The sequence below is a fragment of the Brachyhypopomus gauderio genome, chromosome 15 (genome assembly GCF_052324685.1).
Source record: "Brachyhypopomus gauderio isolate BG-103 chromosome 15, BGAUD_0.2, whole genome shotgun sequence".
NCBI classification, from domain to species: Eukaryota; Metazoa; Chordata; class Actinopteri; order Gymnotiformes; family Hypopomidae; genus Brachyhypopomus; species Brachyhypopomus gauderio.
This window is the reverse complement of record NC_135225.1, coordinates 13789090-13810915: the sequence shown is the minus strand read 5'-3', so window position 1 is coordinate 13810915 and position 21826 is coordinate 13789090. Positions and strand designations below refer to the sequence as shown.

The following is a 21826-nucleotide window of genomic DNA, read 5'->3' as shown; positions in this document are numbered from 1 at the left end:
TAATTTTAGTAACATGGTTTGTATTTAATTTTAGTAACATGGTTTCTTTCCATTTTAATTTCCTTCCTGGACAAGATGACCAATAAATTAATGTATAAAAGTTTTTTAAAAACCTGAAAAAAGTTTCATAACTAAAAATAGTAAATGTCCAGTATGCAAGAAGCCAGTGACCCCCTTTACTGTTGCCCTTCAGAAAGATTCATTTGTTTGGGCTTAATTCTGATTGGGCTATCTGGCTTACAAACCATTTACTGTGAATTATCACAATCTAAAGAAAAAGATGACCAGACTCACTCTGAAGAACTTCTGTGGCTTCAAGAAGCTTTATTCCACCACAATCACAAAAAAACGGCCCTTGCGAAATTTACTGGCTTTTTTTTTTTTTTACTCTGAAAAGGTAGATTTCACTGCGACTTAACATTCTAGATCCACGTAACGTAAACTCAAAACATGAGCTAACAAAAATGTGCTAAAGTGTGCTGCTCTACAGTTAAAGGTGTTCTATAACTGACTATAAAAAAAAAGGTAATTCAAGGGCTATCCATAGTGTCTTACATTTAACAATACCACTGGTTATAAAAAAAAACTGCTTACTTGCAGTAAGATACTATCAATAATTCCAGTATTATAATTTTGGTCTTTCATATACATTTCCATATACATATCTACTGTTAAAAAAAAGGCATCTATCCCAAAGATTAAAATAGGTGTAAAATATTCAAGTTTGGCGTCGGTAATGCTGGGTAGTAATGAGGCTGTTTGGTGTGCTGGCCCCGTGTTCAAACGCACATCGACGTCCACGCTGAGTGTGTTTTTCAGTGTGCGCACACTCTACTCGGGTTGAGAGCGTGTGAGAAGGACCTGATGTGACAACTCCATGGAGCTCTACAGTGTTCGCGTACTTCCCTGATCAGACACACACACACACAGTGCTTTTAGTTTGGGAGAAACAGTCACGACGACATCAATATCACGGAATCGTAGATAGAAGGGGGAGGGACAGGAGGTGGGGGTGGAGCCTCCCTGGTTCTATGCCTCTTCTGCCTTCCTGGAACTCTTCTCTGGTGCTGTGCTGGAGCTGCTCTTGGCTCCGCCCTTGCGACCGTGTTTGGCAGGTTTAGTGGGCGGGGCCGGCGCGGAGGCGAGCCCTGCCGATGGCTGCGGGTCAGAGTCGTCATGCTCCTGGCAGCAGAGCTGGGTGGAGACGGGGTGGGGGTGTAGCGCTCCGTCCTGGTGGGCCTTACAGAAGGAGTTGGGGCACAGCTGGCAGAAGGCGTCGGACGGCTTCCCACACACGTCACAGTGGTGCCAGGGGCAATCCCAGCGACCTGCTCAGAGGAGGCACAAATCAACCATCTAGAAAACTTGTGCATGCTCGTTTCATTTCTCTTCCACAGATCTACTAATCCCCCCCCCCCCCCCCCCAAATGCCAACAACCACACAATACTACTATCTAAATACACAATACTAAGAGGAAAGTTCAGAGGACACGACTCCCCAGAGCCGCGTGTCGCCGTCGTACCGAAGGGCCTCTTGGTGCGGTCCAGGCAGGACAGGTGGTAGGCCTTGGTGCAGCCCCTCCTGTCACACAGGACCAGCTCTCCTCCATCGCCACAGCGGAAACACTCGTCCTCCGACTGCTTCTTCCCCTCGTTCCGAGAGCGCCGCTTGCGAGGCTTCTTCTTCTGCAGCTTGGCCTTCACCTCGGAGGCCGGGGCCATCTGGGAGAAAGAGAGCTGCCGTGTTAGGCTCTGCACCATGGCGGGGCCACAGGGCGCAACAGGCAAAGGTGGGGGTTGTCATGGCGGACAGTCGGGTGTGCCTCACCTTGGGTCGGTCTCCTAGGAAACCGCTGCAGTTGGGTGCGCCACAGCGACACACGGTCTTCTCGTTGCCCAGACAGTCCAGATTGTAGTTGAAGGTCAGCTCCGTAGCTACATGCAACACAACACGTCTTCAATAACCTGCACACGTGTTAATAGTCGCCTCTTCCCAGATGGGTGTTCCAAACAGAGGCCATTTCTCAGCAATGCATTATGAATGAGTAGCCAAAAAGAATAAATAAAATCTCTCCAGCCAAATCAGAGGGCAGAGCTACTATGGTCAGACATACTGGGGCCTTCCCATGAAGTGCTGACCGAAATATTACTTTTCTTAGGGAACAGGTATGAGCTATATAAAGACAAAGCGATATTCAATTCAATCCAATACTCTGCCTTGATAATTGTAATGGCGATGCTCATCTCTAGGCCTGGCCTGCTGTGTTCAGGGTCCTGCCTGCACTCACCTGCTGGGATGTCGCACACAGCAAACAGCCCCACGCGTGTGTCTCCATTCACAGTCCACTTCTGAGTCTCACAGTTGGGCTGGCAGCTGTGGTTCATGAAGCGGGAGTAGTTGCCCTTAGGGCCTGCGTCGATGATCCGGTCCTGCATACGTACAGGCAGACACGCCCACACACATGCACACACAGGAAAAGAACCATGCCACCATTACAAACAAATTACTGGGAAACAATGCTACACATCTTGTTAGTTACAGCTGTTTGTTTGAATTTTAAAAAAGACCCAGGAAATGTTTTGAAAACGCGTTTTCCAAATGTTAAACATTTTCTTACAGAAAATAAAACTGCACTCAGTATATACTGTATACTGGTCCCCTAAGCTCCTCCATGGATCACCACCTTATCATGGTGGAGGAGTTTGCGTGCCTACATGATCCTAGGAGCTAGCTTGTCGGGGGCAATGGCCCTGGTAGGGTCTCCCAAGGCAAATTGGTCCTAGGTGATGGGCCAGACAAAGAGTGATCCAAAAACCCCTATGGAATTTAGAAATAACAGGACCCAGATACCCTTGCCTGGATCAGGGTTACCGGGGTCTCACCCTGAAGCCAGGCCTGGGGGAGGGGCTCCTTGGTGAGCACCTGGTAGCCGGGTCTCTACCCATGGGGCCTGGCCGGGCACAGCCTGAAGGAGACACGTGGGTTCACTCTCCCATGGGCCCACCACCTGGGAGAGGTAGTACTAGGGGTTCGGTGCATTGTGAACTGGGCAGTGGCCGAAAGCGGGGGCCTCTGCGTTCCGATCCTCGGTTACTGAAGCTGGCACTTGGAATACGGAACGTAACCTCTCTGGTTGGGAAGGAGCCTGAGCTGGTGTGCGAGGCTGAGAGATGCCAACTAGATATAGTTGGGCTCACCTCAACACACAGTTTGGGTTCTGGCAAGGATGGTGCCACACGGGGGACGAAAGGGGGTGTTGGGCCCTCAGGCGAAGTGTCCCACCCCCTTAATAATAAGATCCTATTATTCAGGGTTTATTTACCTCTCATCTATATTTATGATTCAATGAGCGTAGGTAAACACTTCAGCTTGTATCAATTATTATTGATTATGTTGTATCCTTATTATTAGAGACCATGTTGGACATTTAACAAACAATTGACTTTTTTTGACAAATGGGACCATACACCGGTTAGAAGGTTTAGCATGGTTAGGCTGGTGTACTGCTACTGAATTAGTCCAACAAAAAACTAAAAACAAAAGTCAAACCCATCATATATGGACTCAGATTTTCTGAAGACAACAGAGAAACACATAAAACAAACAAAGGCACAGCTAATCTATGCAAACAAAATCAGAGTAGAACCTGTTAAATAGTAAAATGGCTTCTCCAGGACCACATGTAAATTTAATACTGTCCAAATGAGACTAGTGCTGGGCGGTATACCGGTTCACATTTTTGTTTTTTAATTTTTCATATACTGGTCACACCAGTTTAAATAGCCTTCACGTGTCCGGAACGCAGAACACAAATTCTACCAAACATTGAAGTAAACGTTGATGCCCTTAAGGAACTTTTGCCAAAAAGCCGTGTCTGTTGTCAGGAAGTACATAGGGTTTTAAAGGTCATACATGGACCAGTCACTTACTGCAAATGCTGTCGAGCAAAAGTTGTGGCGGCTGGTGGTAACAAGAGCTATTTGCTGAACCACCCATAAAGCAAAAATGACGCAATCGTGGTGGGTCCACTGTGGCATCGTGAGCTTGTGCATCTCTTGATTTTTGTAACTTGGCGCGTTCCGCTCTTCAGCGCTGTGTTTTGCGCCAAGTTATCTTTGCAGGGTTCATACACCTTTACAAGGTGGAATTCAAGCACTTGTATGGCACTTTCAAGGCACATTTTCAATATTTTCCACCACCTTATGAGACACTTTTGCACCGTGGAATGTTTCTCAGTGCACGAGTTCCAGGCATACAGATTATATGGACGCACAATAAGATGAGCATGATGCAGATGACTGAAGAGGCTACGCTGGTGGATGGGAAATTTAAATATAAGAAACTTCCAGATGGAAGTACAAACAAAAATAGTGTTATTTGCACTTTATGTAGGAAGGAGTTCGCTTATCACAGGAGCACTTCCACCCTTCGTTACCTCCTCAACGCAAAACATGTTGGGGCTAACACGCAGGTCAGTAATGATGACATAGCTGCTAAATGTATTCCTAGTACGAGCAGTGTCGCCAGTCAACACTCGACCACATATCGGGGTTCAAATTAAGAAACAAAATGTCAAAGTCCATGTCAGACAAATTGACCAATTCAGTGGCGAGATGGATTGCTGTGGACTGCAGACCGCTCTCTGTGGTCGAAGGCTTAAGTAAGACCCGGCAAGTTTAAACGCCTCCGCCATTCGCGGAGGTTCGCACGAGGTGGGTGGAGTCGCACGCTACGGTCACTCGCGAAAGTTTAATCCAGGCTTTACAAGAAGTGCTGCAAATTGCATCAGCTGATGCAAGTTACGAACTGCCGTGCAGAAAGACAATGACGAAGAAAATCCAGCAGCTGTATGATGAGGAAAGGGAAGTAAAACAGGTTATTGTGAAGAGCGCCACAAATATGGCTCTGACTGGGGATTACTGGACCTCTGTTAGCAACAAGAATTATCTTGGTGTGACAGCTCATATTATAGATGATGAATGGAAGATGCAGTCATTTGCTTTGAGCATGCAGAAGACCACTTCTAGGCACTATGGAGATGCCTGTAGCCTGGGAAATTAAAGAAAAAGTCTACCATCTAAAATGGTATTAAAAATATCTTCTGATTTACTTCAGTTCTTCTTATTCTTCCAATATCCTGAGCAAAACCCATTTTTGGTCAGAATTTCTAGTGTTCTGAAAACTGTTTGCTCTGTTTTCTGCACTCATCTATTGGTCTGTATAGTAGACTGGTGGAAAAATAAACAAGATGCTAAAGTTTATGATTATGTTCATTGATTCATTCATCATTCAAACTTAAATTAATATTTCTCATGTTAAATACTCAAATGCGATTAATTACAAAGCTTCTAATTAATTCGATTAATTTTTTTAAATCGCGTCCCACCCCTAATATTTATACAAATTTATACACATATGGTCGAAATGATTCAAAATAATTCGCTTTTTACTACATTAAAAGAGATGGTACTGTCTCCCCAGTATTCGACCACTGTTATTATTTATTTGTTTAAATATTATGGTATATAATTAAAGGTAAGATATTTGGGACTTTTCAGTACAATACAACCATTGACAAACAGCCCTGTCTACTTTATGTCTAAATACCTCGTATTTGCTATTAACAAACTGGTGTGCAATTTCTAATTTTACATGTAGCTGGTTCACATAAGTTTTGATGCTGTCTGAAAAATGTTTTAAATAAAAGGTTGAATATGATTAATTCACTACTTTAGTGCTACCATTTGAAAACTGATCATGTGGGGCCATGCAAATCTGTATTACATGCAACACTTAGATGGAGACATTTTTCTAACAGTGGAATAGGGTACTCAACCACTCTACTACAGTAATTCTTTTCGTAATCAATACTGTGAAACCGATACAATTTCGAAAAATAGTGATAAAGAATTTTGGCCATACCACCCAGCACTACATGAGACTATACTGTATGTTGGATAAACATTATGTACGCTTTACCCTACAGTGGAAGCATCCGTGTCATGGTCCAAAAGATGCAAGACACACTTGAATAGATACATTATGTTCTTTAAAGCATCAAGACTGAACTGAGCACAGGTAGCCTGCTGAAGGGCAGCAGTGAGCACATTTGTAGCATCTACCTGGCAGTTCAACCTTTTTGTTTTAAACTTTAACACATTGTAGTATTTAGTACTGTAGCGCCACAGAAGGCTGAGAGGTGGCACTCCCAATGAAATACTGTTACTCTGGCTCTACTGCACACTATCCAGCCACCGAACAGGCCTCAGCAGGGCAGCAAGAGCGCACGCACACGCAAAGACACACCTGATTTAATGAATTACCTTGTCAATGGTGAGCATATAGAAGTGGGTGATGTCATTCTCCTGAGCATATTTGATCCTGGCTCTGCACTCCTCTTCATCAATTAGCTCTCCAACATACTCATTCACAAACTCCCCCTGAGTGACGCACAAGACAGACATACCAGCTTCATCAATCACAAAGGCCTGGACAAACCTTAAAGAACCAATCAAACAAGAAACACGCACACACACACTCCCACAGGCGCGGACGCTCACACACTCCCACAGACATGTACACGCACAACCAGTTTGGCCACACACTCATTCACCATTTCTGGGTGAGGCCCATCAGAGTGTGAATCACAACGTGCTCCAAACACAGGTCCCCAACCCCAGGACCATCTCACCTTCTTGATGTCTCGGAGGGCCACGAGCCCCCAGCCCTTGCCGGCCGTGCGGATGATCTTGGTCTCGGGGTAGAGGCGCTTGGTGAAGTCCTGGTTCATGCAGTGGACCCCGGCAGGACACACCTGTGGGTGGCACTCGTACAGCAGCATGCGGTTCAGACACTCCGACTCGAAGCTGCATGGACGCTCGTCCGACGGCTTGCAGTTGCACTTGGGGATCTCCGAGACGTCGGCCGTGTAGATCTGCACGCGCCCAAACGGCTTGTTGATCTGCAGAGAGGCCACGTGTATGAAGAAATCCATACGTGGAGTAGGTCAATTATGGGAGAGGCTAAAATCATCTACCCATTCTAAAACGTATAGAATAAATAGGGTTGGAAAACCAAGGAGACAATCTCCGTTCTATCAAAGGGCGAAGTTACAGATACTGGAGAACTTTGACAACCCATATAATCCAGTGTCCGTGATGAAGGGAGTAAAACCCAATTGCTCTGCTAGTATGAAGCTCATCTCAATGAATTAACGAGCAGAAGATCATCAGTGCCGTGTGATCCAGCCCATAGAACAGGGGTGTCAAACTCATTTTCACCGCGGGCCACATCAGCATAATCGTTACACACAATAAATGTACCTACCCCTTAATGTTAAATACCTCTGAATTTATTACTTATTCAAGTTACAAATATTACAGATGTATTTGCGTAAAAGACTGTGAAGTGCGGCGATTTATTCAGCCACAACAAAACCAGCTTTTACTGCCGTTTCATTTGTGATTGTGATCACATTCTGTTGCGATCGCAGTTTGCTTTTTAATTCTGACAATTCATCGTTTTTCTTGATGGCTAATTTTGGCATACTCGACGTATATTGTACTCTTTGACAACCACCACCGCTTCATACCAGTTTTTCTTCTTGAAGCGCAAACATCGCTTTCCCATCTTTCTTGAAACACCCTTCTATCTGCATCAATGTTTCTCTTCCTGGACATTTTGGGAACATTATTTGTATTTCCCCAATTACACTTATTGGGAAAATCGCATCGATATGGAAATGGAAACACTGCAGTGTCGAGATGCCGTCACTTTGCGGGTAACAATTGTGGAAAATGTAGTTTTTGCTCACTTTTACTTCTTTTTGGACAATTTGGCTTTTTAAGCTCTTGCGGGCCACATAAAATGATGCGGATGGGAGAAGCTACCTTTATGTATTTGTATGGAGGAGGTTTCCTGTTGTTCTCCTGGGCTTCTTTGGCTTCTCTCTCCATTTTGATCTGCTTAAACCGCGCCTCAGCCTCCAGCACAGCTACAGCGCCACAGGGGAGAAGTGACGAGAGGACATCAGCAAGGCTGCCTGGGTTTGACGACAGCGAGCAGGAACAAGCCCAACCACAATGCTCTCACCTTTCTTAAACACCTTCCCAATGCCAGTCTTCTGGTTCCTGCTCCCCCGGTCCTCCTCCATATAGGGAAACACGCGACCCTGGTGGGTCCAGAAGTAGTCTTTCGACCCAAAGAAATAAACAGGAAATTCTCCGATCTCGTGCCGCAGGTGCTGGATGTTGGTGGGGACATTCCTCGGGTGACGGACCTCTGCTGGCCACCACCTAGCATTTCAGATCGGATTGAATTTGCATTTCTAATCAAAACCTCCAAAGACAGGACTCAAGAGTGCGACTAAAATGGGTGCAAATTTATAATTTCACTTGACAGAGGTGATGAGTAATAACAGTATTTTTTTTTGGGTGAGGACTTTGGTAATTGAAAGAAATATCCACAATTTTCTTTGGAATTTGTATTTTAAAAGTTAAAGTTTAAAAATAGGCTACTTTAGCTCCCACTCACATGAACACCTGTCTATCAAAAACTGCATGCATGCTGATGGGAATTCCATCAACAGCGTGACTCACAAATCAGCGGAGCAGAGCTGAAACTTTTAGCACTAACCGTTAGCTTGTTGAACATGGTGAAGCGAAAAATATAATTTTTCTAAATTATCTAAATCTCTGTCGGATCCAAAGAGTGCACACTTCTTTATAACTGTACAGTTTAAAGTTCATTTTAATGGGATCGAAATTCACTCATATGCAAACAAGGAAACTGCAGTAAAGTTGGTTTCACGTTCACATATTCAGAATTCTTTCTTCAATAACTTTAAGACAGTATTAGCAAAAGTTGCAAAATATGCAAATTCTTATTTCTGGCAACCAAGACAAACACCTACATCTTTGTTTATGTCAGGAATTTTTAATCGTAGACATGTTATTTTAAATGTACTACCGTCACAGCTGCAAAGTCTAAGGCATCGTCTACAAATGACCTTAACAGGGTCAACAGTAAAGGGCGGACGTAAAGGCCCCAGAGTACTGGGCACTATCGTTTTTTTTGCAATAATTTCAATAGCTTTTAAACAGTCCATCATGACACCATAAAACAAGGTTGTTGATTAGGATTAACATAATACAACTCATTTTATGAAGGATCTTTTAAAAGCTACTGAAATTTTTTTGACAAAAACTGATGATCATAAATTTGTGCAAGGTATAAATACCCATTTCAGAGTTGTAACTTGTTTAGGATGCACTTAATGTAAAAACTTCTTTGGTGGTCTTATGTTGGACTATTTAAAATCTTTTGAAATTATTGCAGAAAAACGCAGTGCTCTGGAGCCTTTATTATGTTATGGTAATTTGCAGACGGTGCCTTAGACACTGTAGCGGTGACAGCAGTGCATTTAAAATAACATATCTAGTTCAGAACGTGCCAATGTGCAACCGTGACACCGCAGTTTCAAGGAGGAGAGACATTAGGCATGTTGGATGCAGAGGTCCTAAATAACAGATGACCTGATGTGAGTGCTGCAATGCTTATTAGTTTGTAATACTTACTTTTAGAAGCCACTGGCTTCTAAATTTTGGTATTTTTTGTCTGGAGCCCTGAAAGACTCAGTTTTCTACATATGCAACAAGGAATTACCCATCAAGACTCCACCTTCATCTATGGACCAAAATTACAATCCAGTATAAGGCGGCACACAGGTAGCCAAAACGGTCAGCGATGTATGGTGTTGGACCCCAACTTGCCTGTAAATGCCCAGTTTGACCCAGATGATGTCTCTGTATTTGGGTTTCTTGCCAGAACGGCAGTCGTTACAAAACCAGCTGCCATCAGGCATGGCAATGTTCAGACAGTCAGGGTGAAACGCAGCAGGACACGACTCACAACAGAGGAGCCTGCCACCTATCACACACACAAGAGTTAAATTGTGTATATCACACAATGTACAAGGGCAAAAGGCTGCGTAACTCACAGAATTTTAAAAGTTTTCATAGTGTGGAGATGCAATCCAGAAATGTTAAATCAAAGCCGTTTCAATAAGAGTCTCACCCTTGGAGCAGCTGAAGCACCAGCTGACGTTGACGTGCGAGTGTTGGCTGTAGCCTTTCTTAGGCTTGAAGTGGTTTGTACACACGATAGCTGTAGGACTCAGCGTCTCACTCCCGGCTGCTACGCACAGATCTCCGGTGTGGTAGGCCACAGGGCAGCGCAGGCAACGCATCATCTTTCCTGAACCACCGGCACACAAAACTCAGCCATTGTTCCCCACACACACACACACACACACACGCGCACATACGCACACACGCTACCTTTGGTGGCTTTTGCGGTTCCGCGGCCGCTGTAGTGGCAGCTCAGGCAGGTGTGAAGCGGGCAGCGGGCCCCCCGGTGGTCAAAGACGGCGAGCGCGCTGAGGCGCAGACAGGCCTCGTGGTAGAAGCGCCCGCAGCTGGGCATGCTACAGCGCTTCACCTCGCCTCCTGCCTGCTTACACGTGAAGCACACGTGCTCTCCTGAAAGGGGAAATCACACGCACGCCGTCTGTCCCAACGCCTTCAGGCACCGTACAGGCTTTAAGTGTGTGTGTGTGTGTGTGTGTGTTTGTGTAGAAGGGACATCGTTCTCACCTGTGTGGCAGGCAGCACACAGCACTTTGTCGGTGGGTCGGTCCGTACCCAAACACTGCAGATGGTATGACCCATAGCACTGACCCTCACATGTCACCAAGTCCTCACTTGCCTTTTCACAAACCTTGATAGACCCACACACAAGCACGCGCACAAACACACACATTATCCAAAACATGCCTGCAATATACCAAAAACATCCGATATATCAACTGTAGCACATGCACACTAACCTGACACACACACTCTTTCTTGGAGCTGCCTGGACGTTCAGCCTTCTTGACCGTGTGGGCTTCATCTGTGCTGTCGCTGGGAGAATCAGGTCTCTCTTCACACAAAGTCTGCAACACAAAAAGGCCAAAATGCCTGGGCACAATTCTAAACATGATAGAATCCCAAAACTCACAGACCAGTCTAGAGGATTGGCTACGCGGCCATATCAATGAATGATTTACTAATATCGGCCGATAATGGGCTCGTCTCGTTCTTTATACTGTTAGATCTTAGTGCAGCTTTTGATACTGTAGACCACAACATTTTGCTGGATAGACTAGAAAACACAGTAGGTATTAAAGGAGTCGCACTCTCCTGGTTTAGATCATATTTGACTGACCGCTTCCAATGTGTAAGTGTTAATAATAAAACCTCTAAATCTGTGCAGGTTAAATATGGTGTCCCACAAGGGACAGTCCTAGGACCACTTCTATTCACACTGTACATGTTACCCTTAGGCGAGATTATGCATAAGCACGACATCAGTTTCCATTCCTACGCAGACGACACTCAGCTATATTTATCTGCAAAACCCGATGATTTAGGCGCAAACAGTAAAATTGAGAAATGTGTAGAAGAGATAAAACATTGAATGGCGTGTAACTTTCTAGCACTAAATCCCGATAAAACAGAATTAATAATAGTTGGGTCTAGGGCTGCGAGAGACAAGATACATAATGTAGCATTGAATCTACATTCTTTTACTATAACCCCCAGCGCAGAGGTAAAGAACTTGGGCGTCACAATAGACCCAGATCTCTCGTTCGATACACATATTAATAATATAACTAGGGTATCGTTCTTTCACTTGCGCAACATTGCCAAAATTAGAAACATATTAAATACTAGTGATGCAGAAAAACTAATCAATGCATTCATATCCTCTCGTTTAGATTATTGCAACAGTCTCCTAGCTGGATGTTCTGGTAAATCGATAAACAAACTCCAGCTGGTTCAGAACGCAGCAGCACGAGTTTTAACAAAAACTAAAAAGTTTGATCACATTAGTCCCATACTATCGTCATTACACTGGCTGCCAATTAGATTCCGTATTGACTATAAAATACTTTTATTAACATAAAACGCTGCATGGCTTAGCTCCAGACTATCTTAGTGAACTTACTGAACAATATAACCCAACACGTTCACTTCGCTCGCAGGACGCAGGGTTATTAACTGTTCCTAGGATCAAAAAGATCACAGCAGGTGGAAGAGCCTTTTCTTTTAAAGCTCCACAATTGTGGAATAATCTTCCTGCCTCTATTCGGGACTCAGACACAGTCTCAATGTTTAAAACTCGATTAAAGACTCATCTGTTTAGTTTGGCCTTTGATTAATCCGTTACATATTTACTACATCTTGTATCTTTTGTCCGAGGTTCACTTGGAGAGTAACATTTCAGTCGGAGCCTACAATACCAGCATCGCGCTGCTCCGACACGGAATGAAAGCCTGGCGTTCATCAACAGAACTTTCATTTTTACCTTTACTTAGTCTGATTGTGTGATTTGTGTGTGACTTGTGTATTTGTCTGTATTTTGTGTAATTTGTGTGTTAACGGGCCGCCCAATGGAGGATGGGTTCCCTTTTGATTCTTGGTTCTCCCGAGGTTTCTTCCTATTCCCCACCATCATAGGGAGTTTTTCCTCGCCACTGTCGCCTTTGGCTTGCTCATTAGGGTTCTGGACCCATAGGACTGTTAACCTTTTAAATCTTGTAAAGCGCTTTGTGACAACATGTGTTGTGAAAAGCACTATACAAATAAACTTTGATTTGATCTGATCAATACCTCCTGCTGTCCACTGTCACAGGTTTGATGGGTTCTTTCACTTAACTAACCCTTCAGCCAAATGTTTAGATAAAAAGTCCCCAAAAATTTTCAATACCTAAAAAAAAAAAAAAAAAAAAGATTTTGGGCTTAGGTTAATTCAAGATTTTCTGATTTCTTTGTCATAAATTTATAAGGAAGGTCTGCCAGGTTGCCGTTGTGAGCTGGCTGCAGGCATCTCTCTGGGCTCAGATGAAGGCAAACGTACCTCTGGCTCTATCTGAGCTGACGCCCGCCGCTTCTTGGATGCTGTAGACAATGATTGGTTGCCAGAATCCTGTTTCCTTTTCCCAACACGTTTGGCCTTGACTTGAGGCTCCTCCCCTGTCACCAGAGCAACCGGAACTTTACTTTAAATAATCACTTCACTGCTGCATGACTGAGGGGTTGAGTGGTGGAATCAGTGCTGGAGCAGCCATGCGGAGACCTGGGCCCGTTACCTGAGACTGGGGCTTTGGGGCAGATCCTTTTCTCATCCTTGACAGAGTTACGTTTTTTCCTCAGATTTACACTGACAGTTGGCTCAGCTGTTTGTGCCTTTGAGAAGGAGGAGAGCAAACTCAAAGCCAACACAGAGCCTGTGTGTGTGTGTGTCCTCTGTTGACTTCAGTCTCACAGAGGAGCAGTTCTGTGAACCTGGCTCGATTGTTAATACTCAGAACAATTTCAAACATACACAATGAAACCTTTACCATGTTCCACACACACAAAGTTTTCTAACCACAATCCAGACCAGAGACACTAAACCTTCTCAGACTCTGAACCGCCAAAAGAACACATTAACCTCGCTGAAGCAGCACCAGGTCTGGACATGAGTGTGAAAGCGCCGGGGAGTAGGTAAAAGGGCCTCTTCATACCTTTAGAGTTTTATGTGGTTTTAACCCCTCCCTCAGCCTGACTTTCTTCTTAGGCTGAGGCTCCGCCTCCTCCTTCTCCTCATGCTGCGTCTCCTCTTGGACGTCGTCCAGTGCACGCTTTGAGGCCTTCCTCTGACCTGGACAGAGGACACACACATTACTGTCAGCTAAGGATCTCAAGGGATGTTATAATACAGGGAAAGTTTGTGCTGCTGGTGAGGGCACTACACAAGGTCAAAACGCCGACCTTTAGAGACATCATCTGCCCTGATATTCAGCCTTCCTTTCACGGTGTTCACCTTCATATCTACACGCACACACACGCGCACACACCCAATTGTGATAAAATAGCACAACAGACCAGCAGGTGGCAGTATTTGACAGGTCTGTGAACTGAAGCAGGTGGTGGGCCCTCACCTGTGACCGCTGGCCTCTCCGACTCTGGGCTCACACTTGCAGCAATACTAGCAGCTGCCTTGATCTTCTTCTTTTTCAAAGAGTTTGGTGCTGCTGGAAACTTCTGTTTTAGTTTTCTCTGTTTCTTCTGATGTGCATTTAGCTGAGGATTAATGTCACCAAAGAGGATGTCCTACACACACAGTTATAAAAAGGTCACTGTACAATACTGGGGACCAGGAGAATAACGACCTAATGCATGAGCTCACACCTGTTTCAGTGATGATCCCTTCATCAGTTTTCCAGATTTAATCCGTTTTATCTTCTTAGGTTCAAGTTTGTCTGAAGAATTGCAAATGCCCTAAAAAGGAACACCAATCAACATGAAGTAGACGAGACTGAAATTGACAAGACCCAACAGAGCACCCAACAGTTATGCACGTTACAGCATCATGATAACACCCTCCATAATCTAACCTGTACAGTAGGGTCAGCGTGAGGGTCGACGACCTTCGTCCACACCCTCCTCCTCCTCCCAGGAGCACTGTGCTGGCTGCTCCGCCCCCTCACCGCTGGGGTTTTCGATGCTTTGGTGGCGAGGGGCATCTTCCCTGCTGAAGTGCTGCTGTGGGTGGGTGTGGGGATGCAGAGGGGGCTGCTGGGTGTCTGTGTGGTGACGGGGCTGGAGTGGCTGGAGTCCGGGGGGGTGAGGCTGGCTGTGCTGGGCTCGTCCTGCCCTGCCCGCCTCTGCTGGAGCTCCAGCTGCATGCGGGTGTTGAAGCGTGGCTGGCTGCCTTCATACGCGAACGTGAACTTGGTCAGGCGCTCCTCTACGGGCAACGATACAGCCTCTGTTGCCTGATCGACCCCCGTCTCCCACTGTGTTCGAAGCTTACGTGGAATTGAGAGCTAAATACAAGGTGTCGAGCAACATCGGAAAAAAACTGATCAGCAATATACCTCCATATACCTCAAAATATCTCTATATACCTCAAAATACCTCTATATACCTCAAAATACCTATATAAAAATGATGATAATAATAACTAGAAAGTAAAGTTTGTGAACAAACTTTAAGTTGGCTTGACAAAGCTTGTTGTAACAGCATGAAGACAATGTTAAGTATGTTAAATGATAATAGTTGGTCCCAGAAAAGCATAGTAGTTCAATAAGGACAGCAAATATAGTTTGTTTTATCTTAACAGCTGAAACAGTTTAAAAATCAATGTTTTCCTATGGGAGGATGGAGGGATGAAAACGAATGAATAGAACAAAAAAAAGTTTAACAACAGGTAAGACCATATTTAGTATATTTACATTTGAGACAGTATATCAGATTTAGTTGTTAAATATTTACATCTGATGGAGTTATAAATCAATAAAATCCTATGGGAGGATGAAGGGATGAATGAAATGATAGAAGGGGAGGATAGACAAATGTCATCAATATGATATTCAGTTCAGTGCTGGGAATCAGCTACTGCGTCATGTCACAAAGTTTGATCTCTATATCTCAAAAATTAAGGGTTTGAATAAATCAATGGTTATCTATGGGAGGATGGAGGGATGAATGAAATGATAGAAATGGCAGATAGACAAATGGCATCAATATGATATTCAGTGCAGGGCTAGGGATCAGCTACTGAGTCATGTCACCAAGTTTGATCTCTGTATCTTGAAAATTAAGGGATTTTTTAAATCAATGGATACTTATGGGAGAATGGAGGGAGGAATGAAATGATAGAATGGGAGGATAGACAAATGGCATCAATATGATATTCAGGGCAGTGTTAGGGATCAGCTACTGAGTCATTTCACCAAGTTTGATCACTGTATCTTGAAAATTAAGGATTTGATTAAACCAATGGTTCTCTATGGGATGATGGAGGGATGAATGAAATGATAGAATGGGAGGATAGACAAATGGCATCAATATGCTATTCAGTGCGGTGCTAGGGATCAGCTACTGAGTCATGTCACCAAGTTTGATCACTGTATCTTGAAAATTAAGGGATTGATGAAATCAATGGATTCTTATGGGAGGATGGAGGGAGGAATGAAATGATAGAATGGGAGGACAGACAAATGGCATCAATATGATATTCAGTGCAGGGCTAGGGATGAGGTAGTGAGTCATGTCACCAAGTTTGATCACTGTATCTTGAAAATTAAGGATTTGATTAAATCAAAGGTTTCCAATGGGATGATGAAGGGATGAATGAAATGATAGAATGGGAGGACAGACAAATGGCATCAATATGATATTCAGTGCAGTGCTAGGGATGAGGTAGTGAGTCGTGTCACCAAGTTTGATCACTGTATCTTGAAAATTAAGAATTTGATTAAATCAATGGATTCTCATGGGAGGATGGAGGGATGAATGAAATGATAGAAGGGGAGGATAGACAAATGGCATCAATATGTTATTCAGTGCAGTGCTAGGGATGAGGTAGTGAGTCATTTCACAAAGTTTGATCACTGTATCTTGAAAGTTAAGGGAGTTATGAAATCAATGTAATCCTATGGGAGGATAGAGGGATGAAGGGATGAAAAAAGAATGAATAGAAGAAAATAAAAAGCTGTTTTAGATCATATAAGACCATATAACACCATGTTTAGCATATATACAGTTGAATTGGTATAGCAATTTTAGTTGTTCAGTCTTTACATCTGATTGAGTTATATCAATGGTTTTCAATGGGAGGATGGAGGGATGAAGTGATAAAAAAAGAAAGAATAGAAGAAAATAAAAGGCTGTTTTAGACCATATAAAACAGCATATTTATCATATTAACAGTTGAATCAGTACAGCAGATTTAGTTGTTCTATCTATACATCTGATTCAGTTATAGCAGTGGTTTTCAATGGGAGGATGGAGGGATGAATGGATGATAAAAGAATCAATAGAAGAAAATAAAAAGCTGTTTTAGACCATATAAGACCATATAACACCATGTTTAGCATATATACAGGTTAGTCAGTACAGCAGATTTAGTTGTAGTATCTATACAGCTGATGTAGTTGTAAAATCAATGTATTCCTATGAGAAGATGGAGGGATGAAAAAAGGATGAATACAAAATGAGTGGTAAAAAATCGTTTTATCTTTACTGATATCAGACCAGATGTACTATATCTAGTGATTTTCGTGGTAATAGCATGTAAAACATACGAGCTATAAGGCTGTGAAAAATGAATGGAAGTGAATGGGTGAAAAAGAAGGGATGAAAAAGAAGGGATAAAAGAGTGATAGAGTTGTGAATAGTTGTTGTTTTCGTTCTTTCCATCACTGGACCATGTATATCAAGTTTGGTGGATTTATCTTGAAATCTGACAAAATGAGAGCAGTTTGAAAATTGGCAGATTGAAAGTCTATGGGAAAAATGGCTCGGTTGGAGGCATAAAAAGGGTGGAGGCAGGTGGTGTATCTTTCTAAAAAGCACAAGCAACTCTTTCGGGTATGGGGCGGAGGTTCCTACAAAGTTTGGTGGTTCTATCTTAAAAGCTGTAGACGAAATAGCGTTTGGAAATTTTGGGAGGAATAATAATAAGAAGAAGAAGAAGAACAGTAAGTTGGCTTTGTCAAGCCAACTTAATAATAAAAAAAGCTTTACATTGCTCTAGTTCTTTCCTGCTCAGAAAGCACATGGAGGGCGGGGACGCCAACGGTACCTTTTTGACATTCGTGAGAGCGCCGGGTTCCTTGTTGGTGCGACACAACGCCTGGTACTGCTCTTTGTCCGAGAACACCACCATGTTCTTCCCGGCAATATAGCCCCTCTCTGGAGCGTCGCTGAAATACTGTATATGGTACAACAAGCCTGTCCGGCCAGTGGATCCTAAGAGAGGAAGAAACGGTCACTGAGGCAGGCGAGCTCCCTCACGCTGGCCGCGTGGCCATGACGGGCCCTCCGTCGTCACACTCTACCTTTCTGCCTAAAGTGGAGGCGGAACTCCGGGTCTGTAGTGATCATGCACGGCCACCAGGGGTATCCAGACACTTTAGTCCAGACGATGTCTCCCACAGAGAACTGCGTGGGGGACCGGTCCTCCGCGCGTACTGCCTGGACGGGGGCTGCGCCCTGCACGCCTGCATCCTCCTTCGCCTCCGACACAGGCTGCTGCACAAAACCATGGCAGAGGTTTCAGGTGACATCTCCAACATGTGCTTGGGATCTCCATCCTGTGCACTGCACACATCTGTTATGGGGTTTACTTTCGAGCCACCATTACTTATACTGGAATACTGTTTACTGTGTTCTCTCAAGGGTCACTGCTTTCCTTCTACACTCTGCAGTTTCTTCATTGTTTTTATACACCATCCATATTTTAAAATAGCTAATATGAACTTTTTTTGTCTCAACACTCTCAGAACCGTAAACGGTAGCAAACATGCAATGTGTTCAGTCATCAACAGTGTCTTGTGGAAAATTTGTGTAGATTAGGAATGAAGGCTGCTTGCTTACATAACATTTTTTGCATCAAATGTAATAAGTGGATAGATTACCCTCTATATAAGTGCAAGATACGACAGGGGTAGGACAGTGAACTGGGATGAGACACACGTACCTCTGCAGCTCCCAGAGTTCCACCGACAGGTACATCAGTGTCAGCAGAGTCATGTGACTTGGGCGGCTGAACCCCAGAGTCAGGGGCAAGGTCATGTGACGCAGTACCGTCATCACATGCAGCTACAGCGGTATGTACAAGAGAGGACCTCTCTGAGCCAATAGCAGCAGGGATGATAACGGGATGCCTTCTATTAGGTGGGGTCCTCTTCCTCACAGGTGCCCTCTTCCTCTTCCTGCCTTCTTTTGTAGGAATGGGAGAAGTCAGTACGCCCTCCGAGAGGCTCAGCGGTGTGCCTGGCTCCTCCGCCCCTCCCTCTCCACAGCTGGCTTCGTAAAGGCTCGGCGGCGGTGACTTCCCATTAGCCAATCGTTTGGTTATTTTGAGCGTGAGCTCAGGGGAAGAGTCGGACTTCCTCGGGGGGCTGTCGTGCTGGGGGCCCGACTCCACCGCCTTGAGGATGGGCGGCGCGGCAGGGGCAGCGTAGAGCTTTGGTATTTTATCATGGTCGCCGTTCAGCAAGCGAGAAGTGAGGTCCTTCAGCCGCTCGTGAGCGTGGTTGTGGTTATGGCCGCCTATTTTCTGCAGAACGCTTTCCTGGGGGGTGGCAGCCACTTGCGTGGCAGCTTTATCCATAAGCAGGGCGGGGTCAGTACTTCCATCCCCCCTCCCCTTACACCCGCCTGGTGAGTCCGACAGCTGTTTCATACTGGTGGGGTTCTTTGGCTCCGGCATCGCAGGCAGAGACCTTCCCTTACTGTCCATCAGTGCCAATGAGGGGCCTGCTGTAAACTAGACACACAAACTCCGAAATTAGACAGCACTTTTAAAATTCATATTTACAATTCTTTACAAAGAAAAGTTAAATAAAAAGGCAAGAGCATGAAAGATGTCTGACCAAAAGAAATCTACAAAAATCAAACTCTTTTTGTGTTTTATCTCTGGAATCACAAAGCATGCATCCTCACAAGTCATTTTCTTACTTGCCAACGTTCCGAGATATTTAGCTCACTTTATTGACACAAGACCAACAGTGAGCAACATAAAGCTCCATCGAGGTGAATAATACAAACGAATCAAACGCCAAATCTTACCAAAATTCACGATAAATCTACCAAAAAAAAAACCTGATGAAAAGGACACACAGTGATAATTGTACTCCGAGATCTCTCCCTGCATACAGACGCGGTGGTAATGAAGCCCGTGCGACGCCCCCGGACAGCTGCACCTGTAGCGGCTACAGCAGGCGGGCTGCACCTAGACACGCCAATAACCGCACGGTTCACGCTCAGGGTGAAATCGCTTCGTTACGGTACAGGATTGACAAAAAGTAGTTGGCCTCAGTCACTGGGGGGAAAAAATCAAGAGTCCATGTTAAATGAAATGGGTCTAGTTCCACATAAAGATGGCCACCCTCTTAGCTAGAACTGCGGCGAGTGGGTGGCCAGCTAGTCTGCTATTGAATTAAAGGACTCGCCCTGTTAAGTTAGCCACAATAACTACCAATAAGTGTTGGGATATCTGCAAAAAACATACAAGTTGCAAACATTACATTTATTTGACCGTCGAGGTGAAAGGACTTTTTAACGTTAACATTACCCTAAAGCTGAATGACATCAGCGACGTGCTTTAAATAAATAAATGGCAAATGCTGTGTTTCCCCTGTGTAAATACTAAGAGCTAATGTAATGAAACTATAAAATGACACATCCAACTGTTGGCTCAGTCCTGAACAGTTGAATCTATTGTGATTCAAAACGGGCAATTTCAGCCAGTTAACTAGCCACGGCAGTGTGAGAGGATCCTATTGAGGAGCCGACCATCAGTTAAGAAAGCGTCTCCTCACTAATGGACTTAATTCGGGACCCCTAACAGGCCATTTAAATACAAATAAGCGATTCCCCCCCACCAAGCTAAACTACTCTAAACCTGTCAACTAAGATGAACTACGAGGTTAACCAACGTTAGCGTGGCGATGCGACAGACTGAGACCCACAAGCCTTCATAATTTAGCCGAATCACCCGGGCAGCTAACCGCGGTGTGTCCGCAGCAGTTGAACTACAACCGCGATAGCAGGCGTAAAAAAACACGGATCGGTAAAATTACAGCGCGGGGAGATAGTTACCAGCTAACGGGTAGCCGGCTAGCCTACTAGTCCTGAGGTAATAACACGGTGGTACATGTCAGTTAGCTCGGCTAGCTTCCCTTCAACGCTCTTAGCATGCTAACGCCTTAGCCGCTTCACTGTGGAGCACAGCGCTTGCTAGCTTAGCACAGCCGCTTCAGTGACACGCTACAACACGGTCGGCTTTTTTCCCCCCCAGAAATGTAGTTATTAGTCAATCTTCTTGTAGTTTCAGATACATGTTTAATAGATCTATTTTTTACTCAAACGATTTGAATGTGGAGTTTTAGCTGGAAAATAACCTGATTGAAGCATCGCAATCATTCCGACTTCTATTCATTCGAGTCAAAGCTTGCGGGAAACTTATTCCAATCAGCGCGAAAAATACTCACTTCCGATTGGCTGGCGGCAGCGGCAGCGTTTACCCGGCCTTTTCAAACGGGCGAGACCTGCCTGTTCTTGACTCACTGCGGCGCATCTTCAAATATGTAAACAAGAACTGCAAAAAACTACGAATTTTGTAACTCACTTCCAATGTAATCCTGTGGTCATTTGTTTTGGTTTTATGGGTTTAAAAAAATAATAATCGTCGCTACAAGAAACCGGTCGGCCAACAGGAATGAACCGAAGAGGGCATCCTCGCAGTGTGACGTTGTACAAAAGAGGGCGGGAGACACAGTCAGGTTGCCAGTTCCACGCGTTAGGGATAGAAAGATAAACGTGCAGGGGATTTGTCGCCAGTGCAGTTTATGTCTACAAAACATATAATTTCTATAAGCATATTTGACGTAAGACCAGAATAGAGAGCACTAATGTAGCCCTTTCCAGCATAAAGGTATTAAAAGTATATATTTAATAATAGTGACAAATCGCTGACCTGGCAACCCATGAATAAGCGCGCGAGATAACGTTATGGGTATTCCATAATCAATTTAAATGATTTAAATAAAAAAATAAACATTTGAGTTGTGCATTTTGTGGATTAAACAAATACAGTTCTACATTCCCTACAGAATATACACACTAGACTAAGAAGCGACTTGATTATATGATCAGCGATTACAGTGAGTGCTGAGATTAAATAAACAAAAAAAAAAAAACGATTTTATGTTACACCTATGTTAGA

At 44.2% G+C, this 21826-nt stretch overlaps 1 protein-coding gene across 1 annotated transcript; it reads right to left on the bottom strand.

Moving 5' to 3' along the window:
- Positions 1-304: 304 nt before the first annotated feature.
- nsd2 (nuclear receptor binding SET domain protein 2) lies at positions 305-21096 on the bottom strand. Its single transcript, XM_076974189.1, has 24 exons — positions 21003-21096; positions 18575-19366; positions 17934-18126; positions 17678-17844; positions 14484-14915; positions 14278-14367; positions 14028-14199; positions 13858-13917; positions 13611-13747; positions 13194-13290; positions 12962-13077; positions 10887-10994; positions 10654-10777; positions 10339-10539; positions 10076-10255; positions 9772-9928; positions 8093-8295; positions 7891-7994; positions 6693-6962; positions 6325-6441; positions 2289-2430; positions 1829-1935; positions 1524-1722; positions 305-1328 (listed from the first exon to the last, which is right to left on the bottom strand). The coding sequence occupies exons 2-24, from the start codon at positions 19337-19339 to the stop codon at positions 1030-1032; spliced, it is 4440 nt and encodes a 1479-aa protein (XP_076830304.1). The 5' UTR covers positions 19340-19366; positions 21003-21096; the 3' UTR covers positions 305-1029.
- Positions 21097-21826: the final 730 nt, after the last annotated feature.

Coding starts and splice junctions, on each gene's coding strand:
- nsd2 (XM_076974189.1), bottom strand. CDS start 19,339: ATGGACAGTAAGGGAAGGTCTCTGCCTGCGATGCCGGAGCCAAAGAAC. Junction 13,918..14,027: donor GGAGAGGCCAGCGGTCACAG/GTGAGGGCCCAC, acceptor GTGTGCGTGTAG/ATATGAAGGTGAACACCGTG. Junction 13,291..13,610: donor AACCACATAAAACTCTAAAG/GTATGAAGAGGC, acceptor TCCTTCTCAAAG/GCACAAACAGCTGAGCCAAC.